At 36.5% G+C, this 14,160-nt stretch overlaps 1 protein-coding gene across 2 annotated transcripts in view; it reads right to left on the bottom strand.

Annotated features, from left to right (window-relative positions):
- Positions 1-14,160, bottom strand: part of zmat4a (zinc finger, matrin-type 4a) — a 175,150-nt gene that overhangs the window by 132,296 nt on the left and 28,694 nt on the right. For both annotated transcript variants that reach the window (XM_052093702.1, XM_052093693.1), the window contains exon 2: positions 11,694-11,795. In XM_052093702.1, coding sequence (XP_051949662.1) covers positions 11,694-11,795 — 102 coding nt within the window. The remainder of the gene's footprint in view (positions 1-11,693; positions 11,796-14,160) is intronic.

A 14,160-nucleotide genomic window follows, 5' to 3' on the forward strand; every position in this document is an offset into this window, starting at 1 on the left:
GGTGCTGGAGTACCAGTTCGAGAGAGAGAGAGAGAGAAATGCTAGAGCTGTGTGTCTGCATGTCAGTGTGAAGTGGCTGCTGAAAAGCTAGTCTTGTGTGTACTGCTGAATAGCAGTGTTATGTGTGACACTGAAAAGTGGAACAACCAATGTCTCATTGTGTCACTGAAAAGTGGAAAAATTCATGTCTATGTGGATTGTTCACTCAGTCTCCGCTTCCTCCTTTCCACATTAAGAACTTAAGATTTGCCACAAACTTAAACTTAATGGCTATATTTTATTACTGTACATGGATAATGTAGTAATCATTGTTTTTTGTTTGCTTTTATTTATTTTTTTCAAACAGTGAATCCATGAGGGGTCCTGGGTAACTCAGCAAGTAAAGACGCTGACTACCACCCCTGGAGTCGCAAGTTCGAATCCAGGGCGTGCTGAGTGACTCCAGTCAGGCTTCCTAAGCAACCAATTGGCCCGGTTGCTAGGGTGGGTAGAGTCACATTGGGTTAACCACCTCGTGGTCACTATAATGTGTTCTCGCTCTCGGTTGGGTGCATGGTGAGTTGTGCGTGGATGCAGTTGAGAATAGCGTGAAGCATCCACAAACACTAGGTCTCTGTGGTAACGCGCTCAAGAATCCAAGTGATAATATGCTCGGATTGACGTCTCAGATGTAGAGGCAACTGAGATTCGTCCTCCATCACCCGGAGTAAGGCAAGTCACCACACCACCATGAGGATTTAAGAGCATATTGGGAATTGGGCATTCCAAACTGCAGATAACCCCCCCCCACCCCCACCCATGGTTTCATACCAGTTGGTGCCCTCAGTGGCAGAAACAAACCTGTGTAATCACTGCAGAAGGACTTGGAATGAACAAAAAACATGTATGATGCATTTATACTAGCTGAAGCTGGTGCATGATGGATGCATGTGCATGCAACAATTAAACAGAATGGATGCAGCTCATCACAGCACTGACAAAATAACCATTTAAACATTGGACTATGTAATTGCATAAACCATGACAGATGCATAATGCAATAAAAGTAGAGCTGTAAGAATTAATACGTTAAAGCATACAATTAATTAAAAAAATGCATTTACCATTAATACAGCATAAACACATATGTGAACCTTTGTAATGTGTCCGCCTGGAGTCATTACACTGACGCACGCTTCATAAACACAGCGCTAGAGCCCTTCAAGATGAGCCTACAAGCTTAGCATAAAATAGCATACCGTTGCGGTCCCATAAGTTGCATCCCAAATCGCACACTTCTGCACAAATCTACACCATTTTGTAGTGTAAATAGTAGAGTAGTATGTTTAGACTGAAAATGCAACAAAAGAAGTGTACTTTAAATACCCAGATGATGCACTTTTTCAACCGTCAAAACGAAGTGTGGAATGTTGGACACTTCATGCACTAGTGAAAGGGGCAGAGTTACCTGGCTGCACTGCTGGTCTGACAAAACAGTTGTAAATAATGAAGAATGTAGCATCCAGCAAAACTTCAGTGGATAGAGCACCTTACAAATGTGAGTTGAATGCTTTACCATCACCCCAAGCTGTGTAAGCATGTATGTTGTTTACGATACAAATGTTGTACTGAGGTTGGCTAACACGCTAAAGCTAGCGGCAACACATCACGTGCACTTGAAACGTCACTCCCATCAGCTGTTAAAAGGTGAATGCAGTAAAAAAAAGTTAAGTGTTTCATTTAGGATGATAGTACACATTGAAAATGCATACACTACATGGCTGAGTGCATAGGATATTTTGTAAGTGTGACGTTTGGGACACAGATATAGACATTCTATCTATAGTCATTCTTCTGTCATAATACTCTCCAATTATAGAGCCACGGAGGTTGATATCTCAGTAAATAAAAGAATCTCTGACAGACTCCCTGTCAGTGATAAAATGATGGAGAAAGGAGCTCTTAGCTCTATTTGATGTACAAAAAAAAAGCCCAGATGGGACTTGTAAAGTGCATTTTAATTCCACAGAAGCAAGTCAAGTCATAACTATCACCAAAACGCAGAATGAGATATTTTTGTCTGGAAGTGCTTTTCATGGTCATGGAATTATGAACACAGATTCATGATTGCTGTAACAAAGGATAGTCACAGTCCACCAGCAGATTAATATTGTGGAGGATGAGAGTTTAAGAGATTTAATGCCCACATCAATGTTCAACCTATGGATAAAATAGTTTTTTCAATTAGTCAATCTCCCACTGGGAAATGTTTAATGTTACTTGAATTGGTGATATTTTATTGCAGTTCTTGCTGAAGGCTTTGTTTGTAAAATGTTAATAAAGCACTATATTGCTACATGTTGTTTTATTTTCACACCTATAATGGAAATAAAATTCATTTTGACACGGAAATTATATATATATATAATATATATATATACAGTCTTAAATTTCAGCACTTTCAAAATCTGCGATTAATCAAGATTAACTACAAAAAATATGTGATTTAATCACAATTAAAACTTTTAATCGACTGTTAGCACTAATTAAAAGAAATTGCAAAATAAAATAACTTGGACTGCTCTTTATACTGTGTACTGTATGCTGGAAAGCAACTGGTTGGCTTTATTAAACATTAGCTTTATATAACTGGCTTTGTTCTCAGGTCAGTATTAAAAGGAAAAAAAGAAGTAATATCAGCTGACAATAGATTAATTATAATGTACAATATGAGATATTTCACCCACAAATGATGACTAGCTTTAAAGCCATCCAATTACTGGAGCCTTTTCTTTATGTTGCTTTTGAAAGAGATGCTGTGGGTGGAAAATAATTTTGTTTGATTAGACTTGTGCATCTAATTATTTGTTCAAGTTTATTTTAAGGTTTTCTGATTACCACAATCAGAAAAGCAGCAAGAAATCTCACCGGGAATTTTTTTTACAACTCTTACAGTTGTATGGCCAACAAGAACATTCTGGCTTAGCCAATTGTAGAGGAGCTAATTGTAGAAGCCAAATTTAGAGCAGCAATTTAAGGCCTTACTGATCCTCTGTTAGGTAATAACAGAGGAGATGTGTTTAAGTGGGCTGTGCTGAATCAATGTCAGACCTCTTGAGGCTAAGGGGTGAGTTTAGTTTAAACGCAATACAAGATTCACATTTATAAAGTAGTGTATGTACTATATAACCTGAGGGAATTTATCCTGTATGACATATCATCTGACTGATTTAAAGTTTTCAAATCACATTTATTTTAAACCACTTGTCATCAGTTTCTTTGCAGCTTTGCTCTCAAACATAATATCAATGTTTGAAGCAAATGTATCCCACTAAATTTAACATCAATTTAATCACAAGAGGATGCATTGAAGTTCAAAGCCAGTGTGCCTTTTCAATGTAAAATATTTTGTCATATCCCAACTTAATATGCAGAGAACGTAATTGTGCATGATGTAGGTTAATTTCCCTGAAATGTGTAAACTCTGTGGCTCTCTGACACTATCAAAACATTGCTGTTTGCTTAAGCACCCCAGCCAGCTCAACTAATAACATGAGCTTTGGGGCAGGACTATCTGTTTTCACGACCAATGGCAGATTGGAGAAGTACTTGGGAAACATGTTTAAAATGAAATTAATCATTATTTTTGCAATTCCACTTGGTGAGGCCAGTGGTGCATACATTTTGGAGCGTCCACATGACTCATATCAATGCTTGAATGCACTGCTCAACACTAGCATCAAGTGCAGCTTTGACCTACACATGAAACGTGCTCCACTAAACATTATGTTTTGATTTTGGTGCTTGCATTGCCAATATGTCATCTGAATTGTCCATTAATCATTGGCTGTCACTTCAAAAGGTCAGTGGCAACAGGGTGAAAGTCAAGCTAGTTTGAACCTTAAGGTCCCTCCAATCTGTCCAAAAATAAGGTGTTTTTCCATTTGTTTCTGTGGTTTGTAACAGGTTGCTAGGGGGAACTTTTAGGAAAATTTAAGCTTCTTACTGCCATTGGTTCACGTCATCATTAGGTGTGACCTGGAAATCCACCTACTTTGAGGCCGACAGCTAATTCCAGTTAAGTCAGTTAAAATCAATCAACATGAACACATTTAATTAGTCTACAAAAGCAATAAAATCTACTCAAATACTCTTAGGTGCACATTCACTCATGTGCCTACTACAGCAAAAGCCATTCACACAACTACCCAAAGTAAAATATTCCTTATCAGTCTTTTGTCTGTATTCTGCCCATTAACAGTCTTTTATACACCCATCTTTGCAGTAGTATGAGTGCCATCACGAATTACAATAACAGAGTGTAATTGGCATATATTATGGCCACATATAGTATGCTAGCATATTAGCTCCATTAATTTAGAATGTAAACAAGACAAATGAAACATTACCTACTGTATATTTATTATTTTAAATCATCATCAAGTAGTTAAAACATCTTCTTTTACAGATTACGTGTGAATTTTACTCATAGAATGAGGCATGAAGTAATTGATAAACTATTTTAATGTCATGTTAGTTGATGTTTTGCATTCAGTCTTGAGAATTCTCCTATATCATGCACCACATTACAACGCTTGATGGAAGCGCAATGTGATGCCTGCAATAACTCTGGCACTTCACTCCATACAGCATAACGTATTAAGCAACACTGACATGAGTTGTGTGGAAGCCTCTTTGCACACTTCAGCTTTAAAGTAAAAAACAGCTATTTTCAGTAATATTTTACATTTCTCCGCCACACTCCTTTAAAAAGCTAAATTAGTCACTGTAACCAGATGCCAACTTAAATTATGCCATGAAAAATCACATTGACAATTCCCAATCTCATCTACATCAGTGTCCTTTAGTTCTAACTGTAAGCGGTCTCATCAGAACCAGAGACACACGACACATCTTGAAGAAGAGGGTCCAGGACGATGAAAGGGAGGTTTGCCCTTGAAGACTGATAATATCGCCATGATGAAGCGTAAATAAGAGCCTGCAGTCTTCCCGCTTTGCCTTTCATACATATGTAAGATTAGAAAATGCTGATCGGAACTGCATGGAGAAAACACAAGCCAAGGGCACTCAAACAGACAGAGAGCTAAACAACAAAATGAAATCAAAGATCCAGAAGCAGCTCACCACAGAGATTACACCCCATGGGAGACACAGGCCACAGACCTCAATTACTGCTTTAAAGAATCCAAATAACTTCTATTTGCTTTATGTAATGCATACCTGATGTCAGTAATTCATATTTAGAAAAAAAATTCATCTTGATGCATAGCGTTAGCAGTCATAACAGCAAAGCAACACAAGGTGAAAAGTAACCGGATATGAGGAATCTTTAATATCATTCTGTTCCAGATGCTTGAATTTAACATTTAGAAAATATTGTCCTGGAGCTCAGCAATAATCTCTATCAGACCTGTACCTGTGATGTTCTCACAGACCTTGGTAATAGTGCAACCACACAAAAGGGCATGATATAACCTTGAGAATCAGCACATGAATACAGCAGGGACCCTAGATCAGTACCTTGTGGACTACGAAATAAAACTAATGCCTGAAGCATTATTCCTGTCCATGATTTTCTAATGCATTAATAATGTCCCTTTTAATACAGCTGCTGCTGAACTGTTCAGTTCAAATATGTGAATTCTCTCTCCACTCTGTCTCTCTCTCGCTCTCACTAACTCTTTGGCTCTCTCTTTCTTTCTGTCTTTGATGTTTCAGGAGTGTGGATTAAAAGCTCATTGCAGAGGGAAAAATTGTGCTTTCAGCATAATTTCTAAAACCATGATCTGAGCACCAAGCCTCCATAGATGTTTTAACCCAAAGCAACCTCTATAATTCAGATACCGACAAATTTGAATGCAAAAAGGTAATTGTAGTTTTATTTTCAAATTAAATTTAACACCAAAACCACCAAAATATATTTTAACCACAAAAATTTTGACAATAAAAGACTGAATAGATGATATACAGATTCTGGATACAGAATTATGTAAATTAATAATTAGAATAATAACAATGAAATTAATCAATAAAATACTTAATTAAAGTTTGCATTGTTTAATTTAATGATTAAAATATGTGGTGCACATAAGAAAATCATTCCCTTTATGTCCTCTGTTGATACTGAATTTCAAAAGCACACCTTTATCCTTGTGCGACCCCGCGTCCACATGTGCGGACGTTGCATTTTGGCTTTGCTATACGCAACGCAAAATTTAAATGAATTTAAACTGACTGAAAACTGAACACAGCACTCTAGACTGTCAATTAAGGGTTACACTTCAGGCACACATAGTCAACAACATGACGCTGATTTCTGTGAAGTGCTTCTACAGGCGCAGAGCCAACAAAAGTGCAACAGAATTCAATAAAACAGAATTGAAACCATACAGGGCTTATTTGAACTGTGTTAATGACATGTATTTACTGAATATTAGGTCAGTTTAAAGAAGACAGAAAGTGATTTGATTCATTGGGCTGGCCTTCAATCTGTGTTTGAAATTGTTTAAAGGTGCAGTATGTAAGATTCAGAAATCCTTGTTTTTAATGACACTTGTGGCCATTATGTGAACTGCATCAAGCTACCTGTTGCTCGTGCTCGTGCACACACTCCATAAGGACATGAGCAATCCAGCATCCAAAACAATGACGTAACATACAAAGAAACTGAACGCGATTCACTGAAATCATGATGACAGATGAGGTAGCATAATTAAAATTACACAGTTATGATTGTTTTTCTACAAACTTTGAGACTAATCTAAAACGTCTTATCAGCTAACACAAATACAGCTACATACTACCGAACTATACCAGACGGTTTACTGTTGCACTGTTATGTTGCACTATTGTATGTTTTGTATGTCATATGTTGTACTGTGAATAAGAAACCTGCGTATTTGCTTAAATTTATCCTGCATACCTGACATTTAGTATGAAGAGAAGATTGTTTAAATTATTTGAAAGTTATGAAGCAAAGTATCTTGCAATTCGTCAGAGTTAGAATGCAAGATCAAGTTAGCTAAAATTACACAGATCAATCCTTATGTCACTATATTTCACATGCTTTGCAGTTATATAAGCTTACCTGTCCAATAAGAAGAACACCAACTCGGGGTTGGTTTTGATCCTCAAAACCGATGAAGGTCCCTCCAGGAATCAAATGCCCTACCAATGTTCACTCTAGTTTTCGCTCGACCACAATCACGTTCCCGCTTAGCCAGATGGGAATATTTTTTATTTTTTTTGGCATACTCAGAGTTTGTGTAGGAGTCGGTGTTGTGCTGGGAGCCGGACGTTTGCTGGATTCCATCTCTAAGATAACGTTACCTAATGTTGCAGACTGTCTGTTGATGCAGAAGAGAAGCCATTACTGAGGCAAGGTTCTCGGGAGCGCGTATACACGTCACATCCTTTGGATTTTCCCGGCAAAAGCGACCCGCTCCCTTCGCATGAAAATCAGTCTACAGGCTTTAATAGGCAACCTAGGAAGACCGGTAGGGCTCATTTTTGAAGTTGCTTTACAAGCCGTTCATGCATTTAAAAGAAAATTACATTTCAGAGTAATGAATCTCTGTATTTAATGGTGATATAAATATACTGATTCTTCATCAGTTCTGTGTTCTCTGCCAATTCTAAAATACTCAAACAATTAAGCGGTTCAGCTTGTAGTCCAAAAGCCCAGAAGATAATTTGCCATGGGTTCCCTCTGGATTTTCCTATGGGTTTTTAAAATGGGGTTTTGAACTTATGAGTAAAATAAGGTCTGTGGTATACATTACTTGACAAAAGGTGGACATTTTGCTCTAAAACCTAAATAACACAGTTATACCCCAAATGTGAATTTTGAAAACACTGTGCATTTAAAATAAAATTTAATTTAAATCAATATGGCTTCAAAATTCAAGTTTGAGGTATGACTGTGTGTAATTTATATTGTAGAATAAAATGTCCACTTTTCATCAAGCAATGTTTACCACAGACCTTATTTTACTCATAAGTTCAAAAACCCCATTATAGAAACCCATAGAAAAATCCAGAGGGAATCCATGGCAAATAAGACTTCCGGGTTCGCCAACAAATTGACGTCACAGCTGAACAGCTAAATATGCCTAATTAATAAGACAGAGACATGTGTCTCTCTAAACAGAAGGTAAAATTCAAAGTGAAATCTGAACTTTAATCAGTAATGACTTCTCTGATAAACACAGTCTGTGAATACCTGAGCTTGCGTTTGAGGATCAAGGTTACAATTTTCAGAGGTGTGGACTCGAGTCGCGTGACTTGGACTTGACTCGGACTCAAGTCAATAATTTGATGACTCGCGACTCGACTCGATAGAATTAAAAAAGACTTGCAACTTGACTTGGACTTCAGCCGTCTGACTTGGAAATACTTTACTTTTTTAAAACCAAAGATAATTGTTGCATAATTAAAAATGTGCAGTAAGTCAACGATTAAGTTACCAAATAAACGATTAATTTGATTTTCAAATCTGCATTTCAACGCTCCATATTCAACCAATCAGACAACCAACCAATCAGCTTCCACAAAAGCTGGACCAAGTTTGAAGACTGCGGCGCGCATTTAAGGACAAGGACACAGCAAAAATTATACCAAAGGTGATATAATTGGGATATATTGAATACAGCGTTAAAGGCAACAAAAGGATTGCAACATGTAGAACCTGTGGTTCCAAAATTACAGACACCTCGTCGACAACGTCCAATTTTGTGAGGCATCTGAAAATCCACAGACAGAGGTAAGTTGTTAACTAATTTACATCAGCTATGGGTTCAGTAACATACATGTCTATGGCAGCACATAGCAGATTTACAGGCTAACAAAGTCTGCATATCGAACCGCAAACAATTTTGTTACTGCGGTAAGTAGCATTTAACGTGTTATAGCAACTGATGTAATGGGCAAAATCTACCCAGTGTTTTATTACGCTGTTGTATGACCTCGATAAAGGAACGCCATTTATTGTGACCACACACGTTGGTGCTTTTTGAGCATAACTGGTTAGAATTTGCATGTAAACACACTCATTCTTTTGCGGACGTGCTGTCCTCTGTCGTGCGTTTAGCTATATTTATTTAATTATATTGGTTATGGTTCTAAAAATCACAAAACCGATCATTTACTCTGTTCGCAGCCCTTTAAAGTATATAACTCGTATATGCAACTTAAATGTATGCAATTAGCCACTGCTTGGTAATATTTCAGATTTCATTCACCAGTTAAGCACGTTCAGCATCCTTTCACTGTGTATTTAGAGTAAAAGTTTGGTTTGCCTTAATGTGTGTCCAAAGATACGATCCATGTATCATCTTTATTACCCTCTTTAGTCTTTACAGGTAGATATCGATAAAAAAAGATCAAATTAGATTATAAATTAGAAACTTCTAGATAAAATTATTATAATTTACTATAGTAATTAATACTCTGACACTAATTTGGGCAAAGCGCACTAATGACTTGTTTAAGACTTGAAGCTAAAGGTTGAGGACTTGTAAATTAACTTGGACTTGCCTGCCTTGACTTGGGACTTGACTTGGGACTTGCCTGCCTTGACTTGGGACTTGACTCGGGACTTGCAATGACTTGAGACTTACTTGTGACTTGGAAAACAATGACTTGGTCCCACCTCTGACAATTTGTACTTTGTCTGAAGGGAGCAAGAGTGAGAGTGAGGAGAGAGAGAGAGAGAGAGAGATTCTCTTCCATAAATATGGATCTCAGCACAAAATCACTGTGCCCACTGCACGTCTCTGCACATTAGGAGCATGAAAGCCATTTTTTCATAACTTCGCCCTTTTAATGATAGTTGCGGTTTGCACTTATTAATGCTATTATCTAATCAGCCAATCGTTTGGCAGCAGTAAGGAGCTTCAGTTAATGTTCACATTAACCATCAGAATGGGGGAGAAATAAATGATCTCAGTGATTTCGTCTGTGGCATGATTGTTGATGCTAGATGGGCTGGTTTGAGCATCTGTAACTGCTGATTTCCTGGGATTTTCATGCTCAAAATCCCTAGAGATTACTCAGAATGATGCCAACACCAAAACATCCAGTTAGCGTTCTGCAGACAGAATTGCTTTGTTGCTAAAAGAGGTAAACCGAGAATGGCCAGACTGGTTCGAGCTGGCAGAAAGACTACCGTAACTCAGATAACCACTCTGTACAATAGTGGTAAGAGGAATAGCATCTCTAAATGCACAACACTTATTAGTAATAATAATCACCCAGCGGTGAAGCCTTACCACTTTCCCTCTCATCAGAAGAATGCTCCACCATGCCCCCACCCCCACACTATGTTACTCAGAATGGTACTAAAATTTAAAAAAAAATCCAGTGAGCAGCAGTTCTTTGGATGGAAAAGCCTTGTTGATGAGAGAGCTCAACGGAGAATGGCCAGACTGGTTTGAGCTGACAGAAAGGCTGTGGTAACTCAAATAACCACTCTGTACAATTGTAGTGAGCAAAATAGCATCTCAGACAAAAAGGACAATAGTGTTCCTAATAAAATGCTCAGCGAGCGTATAAGCAAGAAGATAATATCGAGAATCTAACAATTTAGACATATTGTAGTTTTGTTTGTACATTTTTGCCCCACTAATGGAAATAGTTCCAAACTAAGCAAAAAAATTCCAAACTGCTTGTCCAATCAGATTAGAGGACCAGAACTATCGAATAATGATGCATAATATTCCCAGTTTTGTCTGGTAGTCAAACGTTACTGTTATTATGAGACATTCAATCAACCTAAATATAACTGATAATGTTAGTATATAGTGTTAAAGGAATACAAGTTAAGCTCAATCAACAGCAATTGTGGCATAATGTTGATTGCCACAAAAACAAAATCATTTCGCCTTGTTCATTATTTCAACAAAATCGAGGTTACAGCGAGGCACTTACAATGGAAGTGAATGGAGCCAATTTTTGGAGGGCTAGAGGCAGAAATATGAAGCAATTTTATAAAAGCACTAATATTATTTGAGTTGTAAAGTTGTTTAAATAATATTTTATGGTTTGTTGACATCACATCGTCATGGCAATGAAGTTGTAAAATTGGCTAAAACTTTACACAGAAAAGGTTAAAAAGCAATTTTATCACACTAAAATCATGTTAACACACATATTGTTTATGTCTTGTGGCTATACTTTTGAAACAGTGAGTATTTTATCGTATACAGATTGGTCATATTCACTTCCATTGTAAGTGTCTCACTGAAACCAACATTTTTCCTTTTTGTTTTAAAGAAAATGTGGGGCAAGTCAAAATTCATTTTTTTGTGGTAATCAATATTATGCCACAAATGTTGTCGATTGACCTTAACTTGTATCGAACCCAGAGTATTCCTTTAACCTGCATGTTTACAATGAAATTTAAAGACTTCGATGAATGTGTACTATACTGTATCATGGCCTTATTTATATTTTCACACTCCATCAGCTCTTTGGTGTTGTTTTGATGTTGCATATAGTGTTTACATATTTAGGCTGGTAACTGAAAGGTTGTTGGTTCAAACCCCATGAATTACTACCATTGTGCAATTGAGCAAGGCACTTAATCCCTAGGTTGCACTGTAAGTATACTGCATGTTCCTTTGGATGAAAGCATCTAAAAAGACTAACATTAAAACAAACAAAGGGCAGAGAGTTCTACAGAAAGCAGATCTCACCTCATAATGTGCAACTCTCTGTGACTCTGAGATGAGCTGAGCGCTGCACACTTTGCAGTAACTGTTTGTGAAAAGGCCCTGGTCCACCTCTGTTGACTTCATCTGGATAAAACAAAAACAGGATTTTGACGTTTCAATAAATTTAAATAAGATTAATGGATTTGATTTTTTCTGAAAAGTAGAAAACAAATGAACACTGTGCATTGCTCTTAAACGCACATTAGGATAAACAATCCACTGTCATTAAAAATTGGTTACATGAACTATTCATGAAGACATGTTGCTTCTGTCATTTTTATTATTTCAGAATGTGTCACATTAAACAGTGTACGAGCAACAGGACTTGACATGCTTCTGGATTTCACTCCTGAAACAGCCTATAACAGACTGCAAAGGTTTTTAAGCAACAGAAGAAAAAATTACTTCATATGATTACCATGAAGTGAAAATTGTAAATGTAAGCATTTTTATTTTTTTAAGGAATGATACATTTAATGGCATGGAAATATCCCTACCAGACAGATATCCCTAATTTGGGTGTCCAAAAATATATCTCTCCTGTCTCTATGACAGTCAAATATCAGATTCCTTTAAGGCTCTTTTTGCCTGTCAATTATTTTGCATGTTCACAGTGCAGCACATATACTGTGTGGGAAGCAGGAAGCTGAGAGAATGGTAGCTGAAGTAGATCATTTTAGTTAAATAGCATATTCAGCTTAGTAAGCGGTTGATAGTTTGTTGAGTGAAAATAAAATTTCCAAACTCTTGCATTTGCATGCAAATGAATGGGAGTCTGGTAGAAGTTTCAGAATGGCTAGCATCACTTGCAGCACCTTTAATGGCAATCCATTGCAAAACTCAATAAAAAATAAATTTTCTCAAAGTTCTTCAAAACTTTCAGATGATAAGTGAGCAGGTCAAAAGCTCAAGGGCCTAAAATTCCCATATTAGTTATTTGATGGATGCAGCTGGGTACAGGTAGTGGGGAAAAACTAATAAAGAGATTAAGGAACAGTAGAAAACCCTTTGCAATAACTCAGACTTTAAACTTTTCTTCTGAGGGACCGCTACTCTTAGACTACAGGGACTGTACATTTGTCAAAAGCTAGACAGAATATACTATTTACATTTTCAGTTTTTGTAAATATTAGTTGTCCAAGAGATTTCTGTTATTTTTTGCTGAATTCTGTGCTAAGAGATCTATGGATGTTTCCTGTTGGTAATACTGATCACTCTGTAATTGCCCTTTGAACAGTCATAGACCAATTAGAGTGTCTTTATTACTACCAATTATTCACAGCTGCAGAGATGAGGCTTTAAAAAGTCACAGGACAATGCCACTATGTAGCTTAAAGAAAGGAAATGCAGCAGGTGGATGGCTGGTGCATTGAGTAGCTGGCATCTTTGTCTGTTGTGTTTCATTAATCCTTTATTTCCACAATCCATTTATCATTGTTTTCCCCTTTGTTTGCTCCTTTCACATACCCAGCATCTGAAATTGCATACTGTCAGAGAATGTACTGTATTTGATGAAGGAAGCATTTCTCAGCCGGTAAAACAGTACGTTCTTTATGTATGTATCTTAGTATGAATAGATTCCGGACATTCTTCATCCGGGAACATGGGTATTGACCTGTGACACGAATACATGATGTAATAACAACAACCAGGAAAATAATCTTCTCTGGTTTTGCAAAAAACTAAAAACAAACAAACAAAAGCAACATTTAAACTTTTTTGCTATATACATTTAACATTCACCCAAGGAAGGAGCCAAGGGAAAAAAGTATTTCATTCAAAATTCTAATAGACATCTAAATGACAACCTTCAAACTTTTTATGATGTTTTATTTCTAGAAGATATCCATTTATGGTCAGTCCTGCTTTAAATGCATTACTATTTATTCATCACAATTCATTTTAATTCAAAAGTTTTCATTAATTGCTTTACACAATCTTTATATTTCAATGTAATACAAATAGTTAATTCATAACATTTTCAGTCGATTAAATACATTTCAATAAATTCTAAAACTTTGTTATAGTAACTTCAAACGGAATAACTTTATTTGCTTTAAAATGTATCAAAGCATTATTCTTCTGAACGAATGGGAACTTCAGCTTTGCATTTTCCTTCCTTTCTAGAATTGAATTGAAAATTAGGTATATTTAAAAACAAAAAAAACACTACATGATTGAGTGTGTGTGTGTGCAAAATATTTATGATTTTTTAAGTAAAACTGTAGCACTCAGCGGGTCAAATTGACTTCTTAAATCACAGATAATTTTACCCCTCAACAACTTTTTTATCAACAACCAACCAATAACAAATTTACAAAAGTAAAAAAATGCTTTTACATTGGAATATATCTATGTACAGTTTGTTTATGTGTGTGTGTGGTTATTATAATGGTGGAACAAATATATTCCATGACTAATATTGTTTTTTCTTGTTTCAGTTCTAGGC

This window comes from Xyrauchen texanus, chromosome 3 (assembly GCF_025860055.1).
Source record: "Xyrauchen texanus isolate HMW12.3.18 chromosome 3, RBS_HiC_50CHRs, whole genome shotgun sequence".
Lineage (NCBI taxonomy): Eukaryota > Metazoa > Chordata > Actinopteri > Cypriniformes > Catostomidae > Xyrauchen > Xyrauchen texanus.